Here is a 23,942-nt window from a genome sequence, read left to right as displayed (position 1 = left end):
ACAGAGGATCATTTAAAACTTATAAAACAAGCAGATATTAGTCTCGTAATCCCCACTCGGAAACTTTTTTCTGAGCAAAAGTCATCACTATCATACTTGTTCCATTCGCTGCAAAACTTCTGATGGAGCCTGGTAAAAGGCCTCTGTATAAGGCCAAAAATCCTCCCCTGTCACGAACAGTCAGCCGCATTCTCTCAATTACAGACAAGTGCCTAAAAATAAGACATACCGCAAAGTGCATGTATTTAACACCCATTTGTAGTTTTTAAACAATGCATTAATGGCCACCATAATAAGTTTGTTGTTGAAAATAGTATTAATATGATTGGTGTTTTTAAAGGATTTGTGTCCACAATTAGCTGCTGGTCCTAATAATAAAAATTATATCCTGTTTAAACATTATGTTACTGAAAGGGTTTCCAAGAAACAAATAGTGACTTTAAATCCACCAAAAGCAATACATTTATTGCCCTAATCCCAAATCTAGCTGGCCTAATTCATATCAAAACAAATTCATTTTCGAGATGGATTTTAGCTACATAAAAGAAAATATTCTGTCATATCAATCTGAATCTGATTTATGACATTGACATCTCTGGCCAGACTTCAGATTCCAAATTTTCAGACACTGAAGTTGATCTTAATTTGTTCAGGCATTTCTGACCACCCTGGCTACACATACTGGTAAGCTATAGCTTTATCCTGTGTTACAATGGACATTTCGTGTGTTTATCTTAAGATATAATATTTATTCACTATTCTCTCCCTCCTTCCACTTCACAATAAATATCATTCTATTCATATGTGATGATAACTATACCGGTACACGTTTTTGTCGGCATATTGCCTAAGCCCACAGCGGCCATAGCAGCTTATAGTCGTATACAATATAAATACATGGTGTACATAGTGCTGAAAGTAGAATATTGCATTTCCTTACCTGCCTTATGGAAAAGTCAACATGAGTATGTAGTTCATTACATGGTCTAACAGTGTGAGGAAAAAGAAACTCAATATTATATTAAGAAATAGGGTACAATGTGGATACTGGCTTTAGTGTACAGAAATTTACTAAACTATCAGTTTTCAGTTCAGTTAAAAGTATTTCATAACTACTGTGTACAGGTGCCATTTTGGAATTCAGCTGTATTTCTCTCGTAGCTTTCAGCTGTATAATGACGAGAGTAGGTATGGCTTGTTTGATGAGTTCAAAATACTTCCGTGTTGTGCTGTAAATCCATGCCTTCCTGAGGGCCAAATCATCTGGAAACCTGACAAAACTAACCCCCAGTTTCTTGGACGACCTGTTTTTGCAAACGTATGCAAAACAGCAAACCATTTCTTATTAACCAGACTTATTATGTAGTGATTTTAAATGCCATATTACTCAGATTAATGTACCCTTTATAAATATTTTTTACACTCAATTTACCAATATATACAGGGGTAGCTAATTATGAATAAACAGTAAATCTGGACACTAATCCTTTAAGTTGTTTTTTAATTTTGTCAATTTTTTTTGGGGGGGGGGGGGTACAAAAGCTCGGCTAGTTTTATGAATTGAGGAAAATGGAGTGCCTGAAGTAAGCCACCAGCCTTCAAGCAAGTAACTGACCAACTTTACCACTATTTGGCCCACAGACTTTCACATGCAGAGCCAGCTCAAAGTGCATGTTATATTTCTCGGCAACAAGTTATCTCCAACAAAATCACTCATGTAATTAAAAGCATACGTTAAAATGATTCTGCGAGCACTGTTCACATGCAAACACAGATGATAAGGGCACAGTCCTCTGCTAGCCAGGCCAATGGACAGCACAGTAGGGGCCTACATGTGCTACCTAAAAAACTTGACGAAATGACCTTAGCTTTATGGAAAATAGCTAAAATTTCACTGCCAAAAGATGCCTTTTTAGAGGCAGGTAAGTAAAAAAATATACCTTTGGTGCTGTAACTTACACGTTTCCAATTGTAGATCGCCTTACCTTCCAAACCGTGAACAAACCTCAAAACACCTGTTAAAGATCAATTGAACTCCCAGAATCAGACAAAATATTCATGGTCGAAATTTTAGTTCGTTTATCGCAGTTACTTACTGTCCATATCCAGTTTGTACTTGACATTTCATGTACTCCAAAGGCCAAACAATCCACCAAGCCAAAGTAGCAGCAATCCCAGATGTCAGAAATGGTCCCAAGAGAGGTCTTTTGAAATGTTCAGGAAAATGCCTCCTCCCAGAATCCAACAGAACGAAGTAGGTGGTCATCAGTCCAACTGTTCTACACCATGTGACTCCAAATCCCTAGTAAAAACAATACTTTTTCCTGAGCCGCATGTAGAGCCATTTTAGTTCCGGAACACGATAAGGCTCCCAAGCCTTTACTTGGAGTAACAAGTAAAGTTAACCAAGGTATGATGGTTTACCAATAAAGAATTTAGTTTCCATGCAAATTTCTTTCATTCATAAACTTCTAAGAAAGCATTTGGCATTACCTTGTATAAAATTTCTTTATGCAAATTTTTTAATCTTCATGGGTAAAACAAGTGTAAATTCACACTATCTGCGACATCCTCCACATATACAATCCTTGTTAAGTAAATGGACCATGCTGTAGGAGACTAATCTTAAAACGCAAGATTCAAACATTTGACAGAATGAGTGACTTAATTATAGGGATGCTTAGTCACTGCTAGAAATTTTTCAGGTGCTTTTCACCCTTACACATTCTGATTATTTGTAATAATATATCTAACGCACCGTGTATAGAGCCCTGAGTTGCCATTTCTGTTGTGTTTGCCCTTTGACCTGCAAGATAAAGTTTAATTTTATAGCAGGGCCTTTCAGATCATCAGAAGGCCGGCAATAAACTGATACAATAAAGTACAAAACAGAAGCTCAGACGGGGAAATTAGTTGGAGAAGTCATCACACATTTTTAATATTTAATTACCGGTATCTGCTTTATATGTGGCTAATTCTTCTAATTTTAAGGGCAGACTGGTTAGAACCTGGGGAAAACCTACGACCATCCGCAGGTTCCTGTCGCAGTGTTGAAGGCACAGAATTATACTTCTCTTGGAAAAGTAAAGATATCAATATGTTGTTTCTTAAATGGACTAAACATTTATAAAAAAAAAAAAGAAACTGAACATTTCTGCTATGACAACATGTTCATTGGCTAAAAAAAAGAATTACGGTATCAAGATAATCTGGGTACATATATATAAAAGACACCAATTTTCAAGCTCAATCACCTTGCAGTAATCCAGCGGAGTTTCTATAATAGCTCTGGCCGTAGAAGCAACCAACCCTCCGGCAATAACACGCCTGGAACAGCAATGGCTGCAAAACTTAGTGAAGAATACCCATGTACTCACTGTCTTCTTTTACACAAGATGTCTGTTTTACAATGTAAGGTCTGGAGACGTTCTCTTCTGAAACAAGGGGAGAAAAAGTTAGTTTTTATAATCCATTTTCTGATTAATTTCCAGATTATTCTATAAGACAGCCTGGAAGTTGGCAATCACTTGATCGCCTTAGCGTGAGTCGTAAAGAAAAATGGCGCATGTTAGCCACTATGTCAGTGATCAGTATGACCTGATTGTACAAGAAAACATCACATAACTTCAGATAACCAGAAATACTCTGGTTATCTGAAAGCTACAAATTATTCAAATCCAATGTAGATTTTATCCCTAACAGCAATTCAAAAATATTTGTTTATTTATGATAAACATAAAGAGGGCATTTTTCTGCACCACGCAGTCTGTTACAAAGGAGATCACGTGGTCTCTGGCTTCCGGGCTGTCTTACAAAATAGGAAAAGTATTACCAATCTGGAGTCTCTCCTACTTGTACTCTTTCAGCTTACCTGGATCTAGAGTGGAATAAAATTAACCTAATGTGTACTGGAAAAGAGAAAACAATTATAATTCAGTCGAGTGTGTTGGACCAATAATTCAATAAAACTGAATGCCGATTGTGGCCATATCTAATGATCTGATAGTTGTGGCCTTCAACGTCAATTATATATCAACTGAACAACCAGTAGGTGAACCATGAGCTTTGGCTAAACCATCGTCAGAAATTTTGTTCATTTATTTATTTGATGGGTGTTTTACACCGTACTCTAGAATATTTCACTTATACGACAGTGGCCAGCATTATGGTGAGAGGAAACCAAGCAGAGCCTGGGAGAAACCCACAATCATCCGCAGGTAGCTGACAGACCTTCCCACATACAGCCGGTGAGGAAGCCAGCATAAGTTGGACTTGAACTCACAGCAACCGCATTGGTGAGAGGATCCTGGGTCATTATACTGCACTAGCATGCTAACCAAGCCGCGGAGGTCCCTCAGAAATTTTGGTGTCTACACTTATTTATATATACATATTTCACCTGGGTTAACACAGTTTTATGAGTTAAAGGAACTGGAGTCCCTGGAGAGAACCACTAGCCATTGGCAAGTAACTGGGTAACTTTCGTAATTTAATCTGCAGAGCATACCCAAGGTGGATTATGTCATATTGGTTGAAAGTAAAAGATATGGAACAAATTTCCTGTAAGTGGCCCTATCAACCGATAATTGCTTTCACTGGCCAATGCTGGGATTGAACCAAGATCTTAATATAAGCAGTGTAAAGACAAAGGCAAACACTAGGCCACTAACCACCCCCTGAAGTACCGGCCGTTATACATGTACAGAAATCACCTGACAAACTTACACTTGTAATCCAGCAGTGCCTGGGATTTCCCCTCTCCAGCCAGGCTTATCAAGATAGGTGTATCTGTATAAGTTACAAAAAAAAAATATGTTTAGAATGAATCAATGAATACTGTTTTAGATAAATTTGATATCACACATACAGTTTATCACTGTCAAAACTTGCTGATTTTCTAGAAGCAGTATCCAGATAAATTTAAAAGCCTTAACACATCTCCCAAGTTTCTTGAAAATCCAATGAAAATTTTCATGATGAAACTCAAGACAGATGCAAAATGGACTATGGACATGTAAACTTCAAGACAACTACATCGTATCATCAGACCACTGTTAATGAAGAACAGCACCCTGCCAACAGCACAAATTTAATTAACGGTGAACTTGATACTGTAATGAAAGTCACTTGAGGTAAAAAATTTCATTTGCCTTTTGTAAAATTAGCCCAGTGAATGAAGATCCCAGATGAAACATTGTATATATATATATATATATATATATATATATATATATATATATATGTGTGTGTGTGTGTTTGTGTGTATATATATATATGTGTGTGTGTGTGTATGTGTGTGGTAAAGTGTAAGAATCCAACACAAAGATTTTATACTTTTATTCCTTGTTGTTATACTTTAATTGCCTGTTTTCAACTGAATTCATCCAAATTCGTCTTTCATTTCTTAATTAATCACGTAAGCAATGGTTAGGTTGATCGGACATGGAAACCATCAATAGCACACTGTTATGTTATGGCTGTTAAAGCACAGCCTAAGCAATGCGGACTTCTCTATCCCCAAACATCTGCATTTCTAGTCCCCAATCAGTTGAGGTAAGGGCAGAACAGTTACGCATTTGCAATTTGGCCAACTGGGTCCAAGATTTGTCTTGGAACTGAAGTGTGAAGGAGCACTGATTGGATAGTACTGCCACACTGACAATTTAGATTGTCCATCAACAACCTCATAAATTTCTGCACTGCTATTTTGCACCTAGTTCAACTAGATCAGAATTTTGTTAGTTCTGGATAAAACTGAAATCTGTTTGCCCAGTTCTATTACCACAACCCACAACCCCCCACCCCACCCCATCCCCTCTTTCCCCCCGTGAAGGTTACCAAGGTAACAAAATGTTATCACTTCACTTCCAGCAATGGCAGCTCAAGAAAATAAAGGTCATGCTAGATTGATTTTTTGAAATGTTGAGAACATGTAACCTGCCATGGAGGTATGGCATGGTACCACGTGAAAGTTCATACAGGATACAAATTGTTTTAGGTTAAAGTGGACAAATTTACTGCATAAATAATAAGGAAAATCAATGCACTCCTGTAACCTAAAAGCTGACCCATCCAATGGCAACAGCTTGCTGTTACATGCAGCCTACGTACTGGGAAGACTTATGCAAACACAAATGTTACATTTGCTTTACATACATACTACTGGTATACAGAAACATGACACTGCATGGTTACAGTGAACTGCTGTCATGGTTTAACTTTACAGGTTAATTACAGACTACCCTCATTCTTCTTATTTTGGGGACAGATATTATTATCGCTGAAAGCAGAATATTTCATTTCTTTCCCAGCTTTTTGGAAAAGTAAAGATATGAGTATGTGGTTGCTTAGATGGACTTACAATGTGAGATAACAGAAACTAAATATTCCTGCTACCATTACATCTGTACTGGCTCAAAAGAGCAGACCAGCTGTCCCAAATATTACAAGAAATAGGGTAGAAATCTTGATCAACAAGCATTCTGGAAGCCTTGCAAAAGTGAAAAACTTTCACAATCAGTTTGAGCTATCAGAACAATAGCCTAAAACAGAATAATAATGGACATAACTGTGCTGGCCAACTAAATTTGTCATGCCATTTAAGAAGTTTTAATTCAAAATGATGAACCATTCTGGAAAACTGTCAAAGTCTAAAAATGGCCATAGTATTGATGAAAATGAGTGAAACGGCCTAAAACTCAACATGATTAATTGTTTTTGAATACATATCTGAAAAATCGATTCTTGGCAGACAGACAGACTGACGGACAGATGAGATGTAAACCTCTGGTAGGGGACTAATACCTAATAAGATTGTATAACTTACACTCCCTCAAAAACAGCAAACTGTGTAGATCTATATATTCCTGATCCCCACAAGGGTGGTACACAGCCCCTGAAAATCACAAAGATACCAATACTATAGGCTCTATACATTCAACAGGCATTATTAAGTAGCTTACATGTATAAATTTATGATAAATAATTTTTTTTTCATTCTTCGCATACCAGAAAAGTGTACAAAAGGATATATATAAACATTTTAATCTAAGACATATTACACCATACTAATGACAAATGCTTTTTTTGTAACCAACCAAAGGCAGCTGATTGAGAAAAGAGGAGCAAGGTAGGCCTCCATGTACTTGTTCGTAGGAAATGTTTTTGTATGACTAATGAAAAAGATGGCGACTTTAACAATATTAACAAGGACAGAAAAATAATAATAAAATGAAAAAATAAAAATAAAACAAACTTGGGCCTTTTTGGAGGGTAGGCCCAACACACATATTTTTAATGACACCCTTGTTGTGGAGGACAGAGACTGCAGACTGTACCTGTATAAGCCAATCACACCTTGTGTCCTTACTGTCTTTACAAATGACTGAAACATACTGGTCTTTTCAAACCCAGCCTGAGCTTGCATTTTGGTCTTTATTGTGTCAAAGGGATGACCTACCACCACATTGGTAATGCCATACAGGAAACCAACTGTTGAAGACAAAATTAAATTCAATTAATTAACTAGCAGATGACGTGTTCATTAATCTGCATAAATTAATTTGCGATTTTGTTCAAGGACTACTGATCGAGTCATACAATGCATTAATTCAGAGAGCCAAATGATCTGTTTACTGACTGAGTGAATATCTTATGTATAAATACAGAGGTAGCAAGCCTATACTTGACACAGACAAATTAACATTGCATGTGTATACAAGATCTCAATTCTTACATTGAATATTTTTAATGTTCAGACAATCTATAAAATCGATTTTCAATGCTATCACTGATTTATTTAAAATAGAATTTATTGAATATATATATATATAGCAATTTCTGACAAGGAATATAACACAATGGGACAGATGGCACTTGCCAAACTTATATAATGAATAGCTGAAATTTTAACTGTATAACATTTAAACATTAGGCCTACAATTAAGTTCTTGATTCTTGATTTAATTTCACCTTCATAAGACTCTGAATGCCTTCAAGATGGTAATTTAAAATAGTCTGCCAAGCCAGAGTTAAATTTCCTGTACCTAGAACACATATAGTTTGATCCAGGATTCATCATTGTGCATCATTATGTTTATCAATACATAACTTGCATGATATATATCGTAGCAGCCATCATATCATACAGTATAAATACTTGTCTGACCTTGATGAGTTTATACGTTACTACGCGTACAAACTAGAGACCTATAAATACCTCCCAAGCCAATGCCAGCTTCCTTAAACCAGTGAGTTCTTTCTTCGTTGTGCGTCATTTCGCTGAAAGGATGGTGCTTGTGGCAGGACTCTTTAACATGTGAATGCAAAAGAACAGCAAGTTTACAGACCACAACGGACGGGCATAAAAATTAAGTACCAGCTCAGCTCCAGCACTAGGATGACATTAATAGTGCACTATTGTTGTTAGTTTGTGCACAGTGATTCTCTTGTAGAAAATCTGGTGACCTACAGATATACATATAAACAGTGTTGACACAAAATGCTAAACATGACGTCCAGGCAAAGGCCTAGCTAAAGTCAACCATCACGATTCAGCGCTGCACCGCTTGATTCCAAGTAAAATACACTACAGGCGAAAAAAAGGTGGTATTTAACTGGTGATGTCCTCCCAGGTCACCACTGGTACACAACTGTAACCCTAAGGCCTGACGTGAAAATCACACATGCATTTTGACAAAGCAGTGTCCTACTTTGAACATTGTGTTTTCTACATACTCCTGCACGCATCAACACACATCTTCCAATGAAATCGGCGCTACGTTCTGTAACTAGCCAATCAACACACATGTCTTTTAGTGCGTTGCAAGTTCAGAAATGGCGGGTAATGAGAAGGAAGAGGAGCCTGCGACGTTGATGGAAGAAGATGACAAAATAACTAACGATGACCCGGGAAATGGAGCCACTGCTGATCAAGAGACAAGCGATAAACTTATTCGCTTGCCGTTAACTAGAATTAAGCACATCATGAAGTCGGACCCAGACGTGACACTGTCTAGTCAAGAAGCCGTTGTCATGCTGGCAAAAGCCACGGTGAGAAATCCCAAACATGTCGTTTACTTTTAGTTTTCTTATCCTCGGATGTTGTCTTGTATGCATATTTACTTTGGACTGAACTATTTACACATGAGTACGTTTAAATCCGTTCCCAAACATACACATTCATTTTAGATCTGCACTAAAATTTCCCCAAGTATCTGAAATTATAAATACCGGTAAGTACAATGACTCGGGAGCCTGTCACCAATGCAGTTGCTCCGAGTAATACCCATGTGTGCTTCCTCTTTGGCCGTACATGAAAAGGTCTTTCAGTAACCTGCGGATGGTTGTGGGTTTCCCCGCGGGCTGCGTCTTGTCTTCTCACACCTTAATGCTGGAAGCTGTTGTATAAGTGGATTATTCTTGAGTATGCCGCAAAAACCAATCTAATTTATTAATAAATAAATATTCACGATTATATGTTATTTAAATCGTTAGTATCGTTATTTGTACAGGAGGGCACAGCTGATTTGTGAGTTATAAGATTTGTTTCCCTTTGTGTAGGACCATCAGACTAATTCTGTTAAAAATATCTTTTTGATTCTTCATTTTGTACTCTTGTTTACAGGAATTGTTTGTGCACATGTTATCAGCTGATGCTGTAACTCACACAGTTCAGAGCAAGCGGAAAACCCTTCAGAGGAAAGATTTGGGTGAGTAGTACAAATAACGAGAGTGGGTGGTGCTCGCAACTGACTTTACAGTAAAGATACTTGGGCCCATTCATTTCGGAGTCAAGAACATGTACCAGTCAGGACAGACATCTATCAACTGCACCATTTCTCCTGCCAGCACAGACAGAATGAGATTTAAGACAGGTTCCCTCTGTACGTTTTTGCAGTCCTGGTTGTGACAGCAACGTGTCCCTTTTCCTTTGTTTCTTTACACTACAGCAAAGTGTTTGATGGATTGAACTTAGCATTTTCAGGATTCATTTGCCTCCTTTGTTTTTTGGAGCCTTGTATGTAGTGGACAGGACTCAAATTAAGGCTTGTGTACAAGTAGGTAGTTTTAGCTGGTCGGTGGGAAATTACTTGTCTTCCACCAATAAAGCCGTAGTGGTGAAAACCAAGCCTCCTGTGTCTCACTTGGGGCAAAGTTTGTTAGTTACCAAAAGTGGGTGGAGGCCTCCTTGGCTGAGGGGGTTAGCACGCCAGCACACCAGCACGGCGCAATGACCCAGGAGCCTCTCACCAATGTGGTGGCTGCAAGCTCAAGTCCAGCTCATGCTATCTTCCTCTCCGGCGTTCAGCAACCTGCAGATGGTTGTGGGTTCCCCTGGGGACTGCCCGGTTTCCTCCCACAATAATGCTGGCCGCCGTCGTATAAGTGAAATAAAAATCTTGTTTCATGCACATGTGGAACCTATCACTATCTCATATAATATTCTTGACTGTGATGGTAAACAGCAGAACACCAGTACCAATCTTCAGGTGTCTTGTGCAGACTGATGTATGGAATTGTTTGAAATTTTGATACGTTGAAGCGAAAGAATGCTGGTGATTCCAGAGTAAGTAAGCATCAGGTTAAAAGACATGACTTTACTTTTGATCGGAATCGGGAATCTTGGAAGTCACATACAGACTGCTTTACAACAGTAAAGTATACTGGCATACATTGTTTCACATCATTAAGTCATGAACATGGAATCCCCAAAATCTGCATCTTATATGCATTCACATGTGGGGCTATGACTTCATGGTAAGATTTGGACTAGATTCTGGCGATTTCCCACAAAGCACATCTATGGAAATGTATTTACATTTTGGTAAAAAAAAAGTAATGAAAATAGTGAAGACCATTGAAAAGTAGATCCAAGTAGATTTCATTTTTAAAGGATTCACACCCATAGAGTTTATTTTATTTAGTCAAAAAGAAATCTAATTCATAATGTGGTGTCTAAAATATGTCCCACCTCCAGCAAGTACCTGAAGGTGAGAACTTTGAAAAGATTGAACTGATCGTCATAATCTGGATGTCTGAAATAACCTAAATAATTCTATCCCCCAGCATTTCCATTATTATTAAGCATATAGATGTTTAGGTTAAACAGTAGGATGAGTATTAATTCCATGTATTTAATTTCTTTCAGACAATATCCTGGATGCCAGAGACTGCTACTCTTTCTTAGAAGGTACTTCAGATTAATCCCTCTTCGAATGAACAGTACTTGTTTTGAAATTAAACAACAACAGTTTTACTCTCCACATTTGGGAGTGCGTAAATTAAATTTACGGGTTTCTGAAAGCTGGTGTTACCCTATTGTACATGTAATTTTGCTCTGGCATTTTTTCTTTTATGCAAGTTCTGAACAGTAGCAAGCATTAGGTTATCAATGTGCTTAACAATCAGGTTGCCAATGTCCATAATCACCCAGTGGCCGAGGTGGTTAGGGAGCCAGGGTGGCTCAATGACCCACGAGCCTCTCACCAATGTGGTGGCTGTGAGTTTAAGTCCAGCTCGTGCTGGCTTCCTCTCTGTCTGTAAGTGGGAAGGTGTGACAGCAACCTGCAGATGGTGGTGTGTTTCCCCTAGGCTCTGCTCGTTTTCCTCCCATCATAATGCTGGTCGTCGTCGCGTAAGTGAAATATTCTTACGTACGGCGGAAAACCCCATTCAAACAAATAATCATCATCCCTCACTACACCAGAGAGTGTATACATCTCTTCAGGCTTGACTTGGGCAACTTTACTAGGTAAGTTTAATTCAAATCAAATACATGAATGAGACATTTTGACCAGTGAAGTGCTAGAGCAAAGGAGCTGCTGTGATCAACCATATTATGTCCATATTATTATAGTGTACTTAAAGGTCACACAACATAGACTTATAGGAACAACATGTCACTGAAGACTTGTGCTGTGAGATTGCATTTGATGACATAGTTAAGGGATACATGAAAAGGAACTCTAAAAGAAGATTGTTGTTTTTTAAGGGTAAGGAAAGATTTACCAATAAGTTAAAATAAAACAACTTTTTTATTTTTATTTTTGAGGCACATTCTATATCCCTGGATATTCCCTTGTTTATGGTTTCTGTCATTGGTTGAAAATGGCATCATGACCAGAGGGGCTTAATGAGAAGATGAGACCTGCTTACGCCTCCCCCGGTCAAACTCCCAGACTTGTGCATATTGTATTATAACCAAAGGTTGACACAGAGCTCAGTGGTTTGTGACATCACTTCCTGACTCAGCGTGACCAAAGTCACTTCAGCGTTGTTCAAGATTAGCTGGTGTTGGCAGTGATGTAAAGGGAATGTAGAGAGCCATGCATGGGCCCTTTGGCATATGACTGGCTGTAGTGATATCCCACACTCTTGTATATGAAGGTAGCTTGTGTAAATAAAACTTTTCTGTTTTCTCATTTTAGGAATTATTGACAGCTAGAACCATGGGTGACAACTCCTCCTGACCATAATGTCATCAAACGTTCTCTGTGAGGAAAATGAAGAATCTTCCTCCGTCTGACATTTCAACAACAGGACCATGTTGCTGTAAAATACTTGACTCACTGTACAGAACCAATCATAACGTAAATGCTTCAACTTGTGTACATTAACACTGTAATAAAACAACATAACTATCTGGATTCTTTGATACTGTTATATATTTTTTTTTCTGTGAAAGTAGGGCAATACAAAGCAGATTATCTCAGAAGTATTTCTGAAGTGGTTCCCCTAATGTCTTCTCCATTTCAGCAATAACACTCTGGCACTTCTTCTCAACTTCATCCGAATCATCTGCAAACAAACAAGTCCTCCATCAAAAATTTGAAGTTTTCTATGGGAACACAGGAACTAACAATACAGAGCTTCCAAATCATTCAAAAGTACATTTTGTTAATTTTATGATGCAGCCAAAAAGATAAAAATTCTCTGGATCTTGTTGGTGACACATTAAATACGACAACTGTTGACCATTATCTCAGAACCAGGGCCCATATTCATCAAACGTCCTCCGATGCAAGTCAAAAATTCAAACACAGCTACACTTGAAATGTTTCACTCTAAAATGTTCATAATTTGTACACTGGTTCTTCACTGCAGACAACGATTTGAGTTTTTCCCTCTAGTGAGTTTGGCTTTTTAAGGACAACATATGATTTAAGTCTTTATAAGTTGCTTGATAAATATGGGCCCAGAACTGAGAGCCAAAACAAGACCCAGAAGAAAGCCTCTCTAGCAGGTGACCTTGTACATATGAACAAAGGCCCTCAACCAGGTGAGACTACATGTTGTAATTCTTCAACCTTTTCTTACGGTTGCAAGGAGTTTATTCAAGCATGCTGTGAATTCATTATTCTGGGTAGAGTGATGATTACACATCTTACCAATCCAACCAAAGTATTTTTTCTCCAAAATGTGAAAAAGCTGAGGAATTAAAGTATGAACTAAATGTCTCGACCAGGTGAGAAGGTACACATAAACGAAGTCTCTCAACCAGGTGAGAATGTACTCGTGTACAAAGCCTCACAAATGGTGAACCAATACGCATGAACAAAGCCTGTCAACCAGGCCAGTCTGTACAACAAATGAACAAAGTGTCAAAACAAATGAGTCCGTACGCATAAACAGTCTCTTAGCCAGGTGAACCTTCCATTCTATCTATTAACCTCAATGCAGTCGATGACAAAGGAGTGACTTACCCTCCATGAGTTCTGCCAAGAACGGGATGGTCTCCGGTAACAAGGACATGTAATCCTCCCCTAACTTCTTGTGAAGTTCATCCAGAACCAGGAGGGCCGCAAATCTCACCTGTAAGAGGAAAAACAACTCGGAACTTACATGTGTACCTACTGACACCTGACGACATGAGAGTCTTCTATATCAGGTGTACATGATGTCAAACCATGAATCTCTAACTCATATATTCATAACACAATCATTTCTCAATTCTCTGCCGAATCATGTTTAATGGTTAGTTCATGTTTCAAATACATCATTACTGGAAGTTATCAGCTAGAACAAGCGGTTCTATGTTAAACTCGCTATGTCTGACTTTTTGATTCACATCCTTCCTAGATGTGCCTTTCACTTTTAACAAGACTAGATGAAGCCCTATACCGGCTGCCTCTGCTATTACGAATTAGCCCTTGTTTATTTAGCACGCTGTTTTTTGCTCTACATAAAATTTTTTTATTTTTATGTCTATCAGCTACCTCACGATTCAGAATTTTAAATTTATCCGGTTATTGCTTTATACCGCCTCAAGCAAGAATTTTGCCATTATACGATGGTAATCAGCTTCATGGGCAGTGGAAACTTGAGTGCTGGGGTAAACTAGCAACTGGCAAGTTACTGTTGAAATTTCCCATTTGTGATACGCCTACCATACTGGTGGAAGACCACGCATGTGTGGTTACATGATTTCACATTCCACTGGGAAGACTGAGATTCTACGAAGACCTACAGCAGGTTATGGCTTGAAGATCTGGTGCCAGCGAGAAGCTTCTCATAACCATTTTCGCCAAGACATCCACAGCGGCAATAATTACTTTGTTGAAAAAGGCCCCCAACCTCTACCAGAATCAAAACCAAGCCAGAATTCAAACAGTTAAGACCTACCTCAGCCGATGGACTGCGTGTTTTGAGAAGGATTTGATAGTTGAGAGATCTCCATAAGGCATCATCCTGAGCTGCTACAGCAAACTGAGCCAGGCAGGGCACCAGGTGTGTCCCCACCCTCTTCTCAAACAGATCCTCTCCCCCAACAGTGTTCTCAATCTGCCAAGATAAACACACTTACAAATCAATGGCAGGGGTATAGCATTTTCGTTACACAACAACCTTGCACTCTAGTTCGAAATACCCCATAAATAGTAACTATGTTGCACTCCACAAATTTGTACATGTTTACAGACCATTGGTCTTTCATGTCATTCTCATGAATATTTCACTCCCATGAGAGTAATCAGAAAAACATACCGGTCATCAGATTTACACATATGGGTGGAAGACTAGGCAGAGCCAAGAGGAAACGAACAGTAGCTGAATTTCAAAACTGCTACCCCCCTTTGAGGGATACAATGTTTTGTCATATTAGTTTGGCTGAATATTCTCACCTGGTCACATAACTTGTGCATGAAGTACAAATACACAATATTCCCACCTCATCACATAGTTTGGCTGGTTGTTCGCGCCTAGTCACATGTCCTGGCTGATAGTTCTTACCTGGTCACACAACCTGACTGATTGGTCTCACCTGGTCACACAACCTAGCTGATTGTTCTCAACTGGTCACAGAGCTTAACTGACTGATCTCACCTTGGTACCTAACCTGGCTGAACGCTCTCACTTGGTCACAAAACCTGGTCGACTGTTCACACCTGGATCACATAACCTGACTGATTGTTCTCACCCGGCCACACAATCTGGCTGATTGTTCTCAAATGGTCACACAATCTGGCTGATTGTTCTCACCTAGTCATATAATCTGGCTGATTGTCTCAACTTGTCACATAACCCTGCTAATTGTTCTCACCTGGTTACATAGCCAGGCTGATGGTTCTCAACTCATAACATAACCTGGCTGTATGTTCTCATCTGGTCACACAGCCTGGCTAAATGTTCTCATCTGGTCACATAACTTGGCTGAATGTTCTCACCAGGTCACATAAGCTGGCCAATTGTTCTCACCTGATCATATAACTTGACTCTCCCCTAGCTACATAACCTCAATGATTCTCACCTTGTTACATAACCTTGCCGAAGGTTCTCACCTGGCCAATTGTTCTCACCTGGTCACATAACGGCTGCATCAGTGTCTGAAATCTCTCTTTGCTGACAAATCCCTCGCTGTCATAAAGGAAGCACTTGTATAGATAACTGTACAAGTATATCAGCAATTGATCGGCCTTCTGCTCAGCTTCTCTACCACTTCCAAAGAATAGATCACCTAAAGAAATGACAATTAAAAAACCATGCAACATCTGACAACTGACGGATAACTGACCGCTTGATGATGCTTAACAAGCGCAGAGAAAATAAATTACTTCCACTTTCCGTTATTGTTTTTTTTCTCTTTCTATTTCACAAGCTTACATTCATCATTCATTATTATTTAAATGGAGAAGAAAAAACATTCCCTCCCAAACAACTTTCTAATAAATAAAAAATTCAGCTGAGGTGGATTTGAACTTCAAACACAACTGATCAAGTGTTGCTCATCTTGACCAATCGACACTCAGTTTATGCTTAGAAAATTATTTTGTACTTACTTACCATGTCAAAATACACTTTAAAACTGACTGTCAGTTTTTTACGTTCAGGGAATTTGATTACGAACAAAAATTACTGAAGGAAGATCAAATTATAAAAATAACAAAAGTGTAGAATTCTGGGTTATTGTTTACCATCTTTGGAATTGTTGTTCTCATCCAGCATCCTGGCTGTGTGTTTGATAATGTGACCAGCAAATAAAGTGAATAAACTACGCAGCTTCTCTGCCAACCTACAAAACAAAATATTAGTTGTCATAATACAAATTTAATCACATAAATCCAGGTGAAAATTTAATTATGTCAAATACACCACAAAGTGTAATTTGTTTCCTTATTTAAGTTACATATTACAAAATGACAATGATGGGGTATGTGTTGTTATCACTCCACTAGTTGCATGGCACTGGTTGTTTTGACAGATAATATCTAACAATGTACATGTCAGCACATCCGTACTGAAGTCATACACCCATTGGTGCCAATATTTGATTTATTTATTTGATTGGTGTTTTATGCCGTACTCAAGAATATTTCATTGGTACGATAGTGCCCAGCATTATGGTGGAAGGAAACCAAGCAGAGCTTGCGGGAAACCCCAAACCATCCGCAGGCTGCTGCCAGACCTTTCCATGTACGGCCGCATTGGTGCCGATGAGACAGAAAAATGTATGATGGAGTTTAATCACAGTATAATGTGATTTGCCTCCTTGTTGCAGGACGGATTTCCATCACTCTTGTCAAGTGATGCTTCACTGAGATGACTTACTCAAGGCAAGTAAGGTGCCCCACCCAAGCCTTTATACTGATACAGGTCAACCAGTCGTTGCACTATCCCCTTAAGGCTGAATGCCAAACGAGGCAGCCACAACTTCCTCTCGTAAGGCCTTAGATGTGACCCGACTCAGGACTGACCCTGGATCTACCTCCCTGAAGCAGACATTCTACCAAATGAGCCATCGGGGCAGGTCGCACCACCAGACATGACACATAACCTTGCAACAACATATGGACACCAGACATGACACTCGATCCAGTCACAGTATAATTACACCAGACATGACACACCAGACATGACGGTGACCATCATTATGTTAGGAGGAAAACAGGCGGAACCCAGGGAAAAGCTAGAATCATCTGCAGGTTGCTGTTACACCTTCCCACATACAGCCAGAGAAGAAGCCAGCATGAGGCTTCAGAAGGCCCCCATCATTTATGTATTTGATTCAATTTGGCTTAACACCACACGCAAGAAGTTTTTCACTTATCCAATGGCAGTCGGTCTTATGGAGGGAGAAACCAGAGCAAGCAGCATACATTCATCAAGTTACTTTTCGTGTCTTCATCAAGGCGTGCCAATGCCTGGGTGATTATTATGAAATTCCTCGTATATGTTATGGAACAAAAGGAACAAGCCAATTGTGATCAAGATACAAAGAAGAAAATATTTTGTTTTTACACCAAAATTAGTCGAGGTGTGCTCCGAAAGTCCAAAACCCGTACCTGTCTGCAAGTCTGTAGAACACCAAGACCCGGTCTTTGTTCTCTTCGTGGCGGGTTGCCCAGTCGCAGAGCTGAAAAACCATGAAGCATTATGAGTAATTACCCAATAACTGGACAAAGCTGGTTTGATTCCTCAAGATTAAACATCACTTTCAAAAATACTGCATCCTACAACCGTAATGCTGGCCGCTGTCGTAAAAGTGAAACATCCTTGAGTACAGTGTAAGACACCAATCGAATAAATAAATATATCAAAATTACACTAAATGATCTAAAATTTTGTCCATAATTTGACTAATTTTGCCTGATTCTGAGAGATGTATTGACTGTCGAGTGGTGTTTGGAGGTTTATGTGGAAGCCAGGAAGGATATCCAATTGACAACATTATAACTTTCAGATCAACGTGTGAAGGCACCGTTTTTCTTTATTATCTGGTTAGTATGAGTAGATTTTGTATATGAGTAGCATATGTGGTTTTCGGGAGCTTCTTAAATTTACCATGCCACATGTAAACTGTCTTAAATTTACCATGCCACATGTTAACCGTCTTAAATTTACCATGCCACATGTTAACCGTCTTAAATTTACCATGCCACATGTTAACCGTCTTAAATTTACCATGCCACATGTTAACCGTCCATATTGTGAATCCACAACTCAAATGACTCCTCCCCTAACATACTAACAAGGCATGAAAGCAACTTTTAGCCACAATGTCTTGCGACAGACAATGATGTAATTAGGTATAGGGGCTATCAGTTAAGTCTAAGACAACTAATGCCACAAGTGCCCTAATTCCTCAATCTTTTCGCATATGAAAAAGCAATTTTCAACACTATTTATGCACCTTTTTAATTTGATTTTGGACATAAAACTACATTGGTTGGACTAGCCAACTTCAGGGCTTCACAAAAAGTATAATTTTATCCGTCTACATCCAGTATTGCCTTCAGAATATGCTTGAATAAACACAGTGGAAATATGCCCAACTGTTGAAGAATTACAGTAACATCAACTACAGCTGACCCAGGCCTAGCGTAACACTCATAGCTTATGTAAAATCTGCAGATTGGGTTCGTATCGATTTTTGTAACTCATCTTCTGCATCATGGTTACACAGAGAAACTCTAAGCCACATCACTTAACTATCTGATTATAAATGAGTTCTGTTTTAGCTGAAGAAATGTTTGTTGACAGTCTTACCTTGAATATCATTGGTCTAAAAGTGGCTTCTGACATTTTCATCACCATGGTAATGATTGCTTCTATCACACTGGCCTCAACGGCTGACACAGCACTAGATGGTACCTGACATTAGCAAAAATATTATGGTTGTCAAAAGTGTATTAAATCTTATAATACCAGTCTTGGCCTAACACAAAACTAAAGGCACTTTAGTCCAGACTTCAGAGTTAATTCTGACTTCATTGCCAATAGAAAATCTCAAGACACACTCAGGATTATTTGTCATCATATTTATTTGAATGAAGTTCAAAAATTTGTCACTTATATGATAGTGATCACTTTTATTTGCGGAGGAAACCAGAGTGTCCTTGGGTAAAGCACCATCCTTTGGCAAGTTACTGACAGACACGTGATGTACACACTTGTATGCCACACTGGTGAAAGTTAGATTGCGCGAACAGCCACACAAGCACCCTCCATCGCTTCCCGTAAACACAGAGGCCTATATGGCCAAGGTGATTAGCGCATCAGCGCTGTGCAATAACCCAGGAGCCTCTCACCAATGTGGTCGCTGTGAGTTCAAATCCCCGCTTATGTTGGCTTCCACTAAGGCGGTATGTGAGAAGGTCTGGCAGAAACCAGCCAATGGTTGTGGGTTTCCCCTGGGCTCTGCCCAGTTTCCTCCCACCAGAATGCTGACCGCAGCCGTATAAGTGAAATATTCTTGAGTACCTCGAAAAAACACCAATCGCATAAATAAATAAATGCTGTTACCAAGACAATATGAATAATGAGAGCAGGGAAATCTATAAATTAGCTGCACTGAATCCCCACTTTTAATGTCCTTGCAATTGAAAGACAAGGATCTGAAAAATGAGGTCGTGACTCATTACTTAGGTATGTCAGAATGGTTTCTTTGTTAACATACAATCCACTGAACAATTCTGACATTTGTCTACATTAATTTCGACCATTAAGTAAAATAATTTAAAAAAAAAAAACAAGAGGATATAGTTTTCAGTTATCATTATGGTAATTACTACTCCACACTGGACTAACAAGTAATCTGAAATACAAAACCAGTAATTTTCAGTTCACCTATGAGCACAACACACAACAATCATCTGAGACTGGCTTCTCAAAATTTGTACCCATACCTGTGAATGAAGAAATCTGAAATCCAGGCAGGTGTAGAAGAAGTCTACAATCTGAGAGTGATAGCTGTTTAACTGGTCCTTGTTTATCTGCCTGAAGTGTTCTGCTAACAGCGCCATCAGCGGAATAACACACTGCTGTAACAAAACAAGAACAACATAGATTACACACATCATAGTCCACAGCATACCTTGAATTAAGACAGAAATGGCTTCTTGGAACAGGCCGTGAACGCTTTGACTACAGAGCAGTACTCTGACCATGAACATCTATAGGGCCTATTACGGATTCAGGTTTTCAGGAGTTCCACGTAGGGGCGCTCACGCATATATACCGGAACTTGGGGTTAGAATCCCGGCAGTTAACGGCCTTCGCGTACAGAAGTGTTGGGTGACTGGAGCGTGTTCTCACTTAACGCATCCATGACGAATTTTGTTTGAAGTGGAATATGGAGAAAGTCATCATTTTACATGGTGTTCTAGATTTGTAAGTACATATGAGTGGTTAATGCCAGAAGATGTACATTGTTCAAATCAAAAGGATTATACTGATAAAATCTAAATCTAGATTATGTCTTGGTGGATGGAGAGGGGTAGGGGTTGTCGTACCAGTTCTTAATCAGATTAGCTTTAATCTCATAAACCCATTTTGTCAGGTTAGTGAAGGCATGCTCAAGGATATGAACTTCCACCAGTACCAGCACAGCTTAGCCTGGGCCCTACCTCTCTGGGTGCATTTCAGTGTTCCCTCTCTTCTCAAAAACAAATTTGTCTATACGAAAAATTTAAAATCAAAAACGGATTTAATATAGGCCTATATTTTATAAATAGTCCTTACATGGATACTTAATTCATTCCTAAACTTTGACGTTTGACCTTATGCCCATGTGTTACCGGGAAGCCTGTTTTTTAGGCCTTCATGCGGTAACCTTAGATCGTGACAGGTGTGCTGGATAATGCTTAGTCTGATCTAAATAAACTACTGACACACATGGACATCACCACAAAAGATAAGAAAACAAATAAGTCATCAGCAAAGGTAGGGCAGTTGTTTTTTTTTAACTGAGAACACACTCCATTTCGCCCAACACTTCTGTACGCGAAGGCCATCACCCGCCAGGATTCTAACCCCAATTTCCAGTATATGCGCAAGCGCCCCAACATGGAACTCCCGAGAACCTGAATCCGTAATAGGCCCTATACTCCCTCAGTCTCCAAATGGCCTAAAACTTTTAGCCATGACTATGTTTCACAACAACCTGATCCTGAAAGTTCTAGTGATCTTAGGAAGTTGCTATGAGGTTTCTACAGAAGGTAGGACGATATCCTGCCAGAAAAATGTCTTACCACTAACAGTGGTACTATATGCCGTTTGTTTGCCCCTTAAAATTCAATTTTGGGGGTCTAAATTAGGTCATTAGCATAATACATACCCAATCACTGGCGGACATTTTGTCATAACACTGGACAAGGGAAGGAATCAGGACTCTGCTGGGGACATTAGTAGCCAGGATGTTTCTGGGGTAATAAAAGAAAACAACATATAGTATGTACACAATCAGTATGTAAACAGATTTAACCGGATTAAAACACACAATAAAGTCACCATTGTAGGATTCACACACATACACTGTATTCCAGTTCTTGCGCTGTACAGCGGTAACCATAGTAACAGGAGAATACTTCGTTTCAGTAGGGTCACACAGGGATCCTTCAGTATTACAGTACTGATTTTTACAAATACTACAAAAAACATAACCAATTAACAAAATTATAAATGTGCAAAGTGGTTAAAAAGCAAAGTGGCTAAAAAGCCAGTAACACTCCATATAACTGGAAATTTTGTATGTGTGATCACCCAATTTTCAGATAGAAAATAATGCACTTACATTTTACTGTAACCTCACTGAGTGCAATTGCACTAAATATTTATTTACCTTATTTGACTGGTGTTTTACTAAATACGTGCATGACATAATATGTGTAATCAAAGGAATTACAGAACACCTGTGGATTTTCTGACTGAGCAGTTAGTAAAGCTGCTTGATTCTTAAGTCAGGTAATGTGTTCAAATACTGACATCTAAGCCACAATAAAGTAGAATGACATCGTCAGACACAGGCATTAGCCTCTAACTAGATGGTGTAAATAGATAAGATCTTGCAACTAATTCAACAAGAAAGGCCAAAAGTATTACACTGTCACAAATATGACTGTTTATCATATGCATAAAGATTGCGGAGCACTCAGCGGTGACTTTGTATGTTGTAAATCAGTGCTGTGGCGAAAGACATCATTGTGGGGAGCCAGTGCACAAACTTAAGGCAGAGATCTTTGATGTGCAAAAAGGCTGATATGAGAGGCTGAGCAAATGTTGAGCTATGATAGTACAATAATTCCTTGTGGGGAGTTAGAGCACCAACTCGCTTGAGTGGTCTTTGATATGCAAATTGCTACCCATGATTGGCTATCAGTGTACAACAGGTGGCTATTGCAACTTTATGATTGGTTGAGCAAATAGCCTTCTTGGTAGGTCTAAAAAAAAAAGCTTAACTTTCCATCCAAAAGATCCCACTATACAGGAGCTAAAAAAATAGAGCTTACCAAGACACCAACACCGACACCCCCACTTTTCCACCTTTTGAGAATACCTCAATTTACTTCGTACAGGTGAGCTAAAAAGTTAGACACCATGATAATACTGCCCATCAAGGCCTACACATTTTTTATGTACCCGTCCCTAAGCTGACCTGATTGCTGTCAATCTAAAGGTGAGCTGAGGTTTCTGTAGATTGGGACTTCTCTCCATCAAACTGGTCATATGACACACCTGACAAAAATATATGAAGAAAATTATTAATAACAAAAGAACATTACCTAATGACATGTGGTGGACTGTTGTTCATGTTAGTAGGTGCCATGGTCATGACCGAATGCACTGACACAATGACCGACATGAAATACCTTACCAGAGAAATGACATATTATGACCTAAAAAGAAGCCCAGCCATTTTATTGGTGGAGATGGGGTTGGTTGATGAGAGCTGAGAGCTTCAATTGGCTATTTCCTTTCAAACTTTTCAGCATTCAAATTTGGAGCCACACTAACTTTTAAATTTATTTATTTATTTATTTGATTGGTGTTTTAAGCCATACTCAAGAACATTTCACTTATACGACGGCGGCCAGCATTATGGTGGGTGGAAACCGGGCACAGCCTGGGGGAAACCCACGACAATCCGCAGGTTGCTGGAAGACCTTCCCACTTACGGCCGGAGAGGAAGCCAGCATGAGCTGGACTTGAACTCACAGCGACAGCATTGGTGGGAGGCTCCTGGGTCATTACGCTGTGCTAGCGCGCTAACCGACTGAGCCACGGAGGGCCCCTAACTTTTAAATTGTGACTGCCCTGATAAGCTTCACTATGGAGACTAGGTCATGTGCTGCAGGTGTCTGATCTATATGTATCCTGCCCTCATCTGACTGGTTGGTTAAGAGACTGCCTGCTCTTTTATTGGTTGGTCAACATGACCGTCCCTGTGACTGGTTACTGTACACCTGATTGGTCTGAAAGCCAGTCATTTCATTGGCTGCTGGCAGCAGGATTTCTCTTACTATTAAATATATTCACTTCACATATAATAATATTCTGTATTAAAATCCAAGAGTCTGCTTGCCTGTAGAATTTTTCCTTAGTTAGACATCCAGTTTCAAACTTTATCTACATGTATATGTATCCTGCCCGAAATCACCATGAAAACACTACAACAATGTACTTTTTGCACAATATCTAGAATAACTTATGAGTCAGTTGTGTACCTAATC

At 39.1% G+C, this 23,942-nt stretch overlaps 3 protein-coding genes across 3 annotated transcripts in view; 1 reads left to right on the top strand and 2 right to left on the bottom strand.

Annotated features, from left to right (window-relative positions):
* Window positions 1-23: 23 nt before the first annotated feature.
* LOC135470446 (mitochondrial substrate carrier family protein S-like) lies at window positions 24-8,700 on the bottom strand. Its single transcript, XM_064749400.1, has 8 exons — window positions 8,219-8,700; window positions 7,338-7,491; window positions 6,827-6,895; window positions 4,726-4,788; window positions 3,255-3,327; window positions 2,759-2,806; window positions 2,097-2,302; window positions 24-212 (listed from the first exon to the last, which is right to left on the bottom strand). Exons 1-8 carry the CDS (start codon window positions 8,274-8,276, stop codon window positions 38-40), a joined length of 846 nt encoding a protein of 281 aa, XP_064605470.1. The 5' UTR covers window positions 8,277-8,700; the 3' UTR covers window positions 24-37.
* A 135-nt stretch (window positions 8,701-8,835) lies between these two features.
* On the top strand, window positions 8,836-12,647 carry LOC135471239 (DNA polymerase epsilon subunit 4-like). The gene is made up of 4 exons (XM_064750370.1): window positions 8,836-9,051; window positions 9,626-9,710; window positions 11,150-11,191; window positions 12,429-12,647. Exons 1-4 carry the CDS (start codon window positions 8,836-8,838, stop codon window positions 12,443-12,445), a joined length of 360 nt encoding a protein of 119 aa, XP_064606440.1. The 3' UTR covers window positions 12,446-12,647.
* A 26-nt stretch (window positions 12,648-12,673) lies between these two features.
* The window catches only part of LOC135470664 (HEAT repeat-containing protein 1-like), a 49,326-nt gene continuing 38,057 nt past the window's right edge, over window positions 12,674-23,942 (bottom strand). Inside the window, 10 exon segments of the mRNA XM_064749699.1 lie at window positions 12,674-12,798; window positions 13,704-13,812; window positions 14,623-14,781; window positions 15,795-15,952; window positions 16,410-16,507; window positions 17,778-17,848; window positions 18,982-19,086; window positions 20,121-20,255; window positions 21,551-21,635; window positions 22,868-22,947. Of these exon segments, the coding sequence (XP_064605769.1) occupies window positions 12,710-12,798; window positions 13,704-13,812; window positions 14,623-14,781; window positions 15,795-15,952; window positions 16,410-16,507; window positions 17,778-17,848; window positions 18,982-19,086; window positions 20,121-20,255; window positions 21,551-21,635; window positions 22,868-22,947 (1,089 nt within the window). The 3' untranslated portion in view covers window positions 12,674-12,709.

Source organism: Liolophura sinensis, chromosome 7 (genome assembly GCF_032854445.1).
Source record: "Liolophura sinensis isolate JHLJ2023 chromosome 7, CUHK_Ljap_v2, whole genome shotgun sequence".
In the NCBI taxonomy this organism is placed as follows: Eukaryota; Metazoa; Mollusca; class Polyplacophora; order Chitonida; family Chitonidae; genus Liolophura; species Liolophura sinensis.
This window is presented reverse-complemented; position numbering and strand designations above follow the sequence as displayed.

Coding starts and splice junctions, on each gene's coding strand:
- LOC135470446 (XM_064749400.1), bottom strand. CDS start 8,276: ATGACGCACAACGAAGAAAGAACTCACTGGTTTAAGGAAGCTGGCATT. Junction 7,492..8,218: donor AGCTGGCATTGGCTTGGGAG/GTATTTATAGGT, acceptor TGTCTTCAACAG/TTGGTTTCCTGTATGGCATT. Junction 4,789..6,826: donor TTTGCTGTTTTTGAGGGAGT/GTAAGTTATACA, acceptor TAACTTATACAG/ATACACCTATCTTGATAAGC.
- LOC135471239 (XM_064750370.1), top strand. CDS start 8,836: ATGGCGGGTAATGAGAAGGAAGAGGAGCCTGCGACGTTGATGGAAGAA. Junction 9,052..9,625: donor TCATGCTGGCAAAAGCCACG/GTGAGAAATCCC, acceptor TCTTGTTTACAG/GAATTGTTTGTGCACATGTT. Junction 9,711..11,149: donor CCTTCAGAGGAAAGATTTGG/GTGAGTAGTACA, acceptor AATTTCTTTCAG/ACAATATCCTGGATGCCAGA.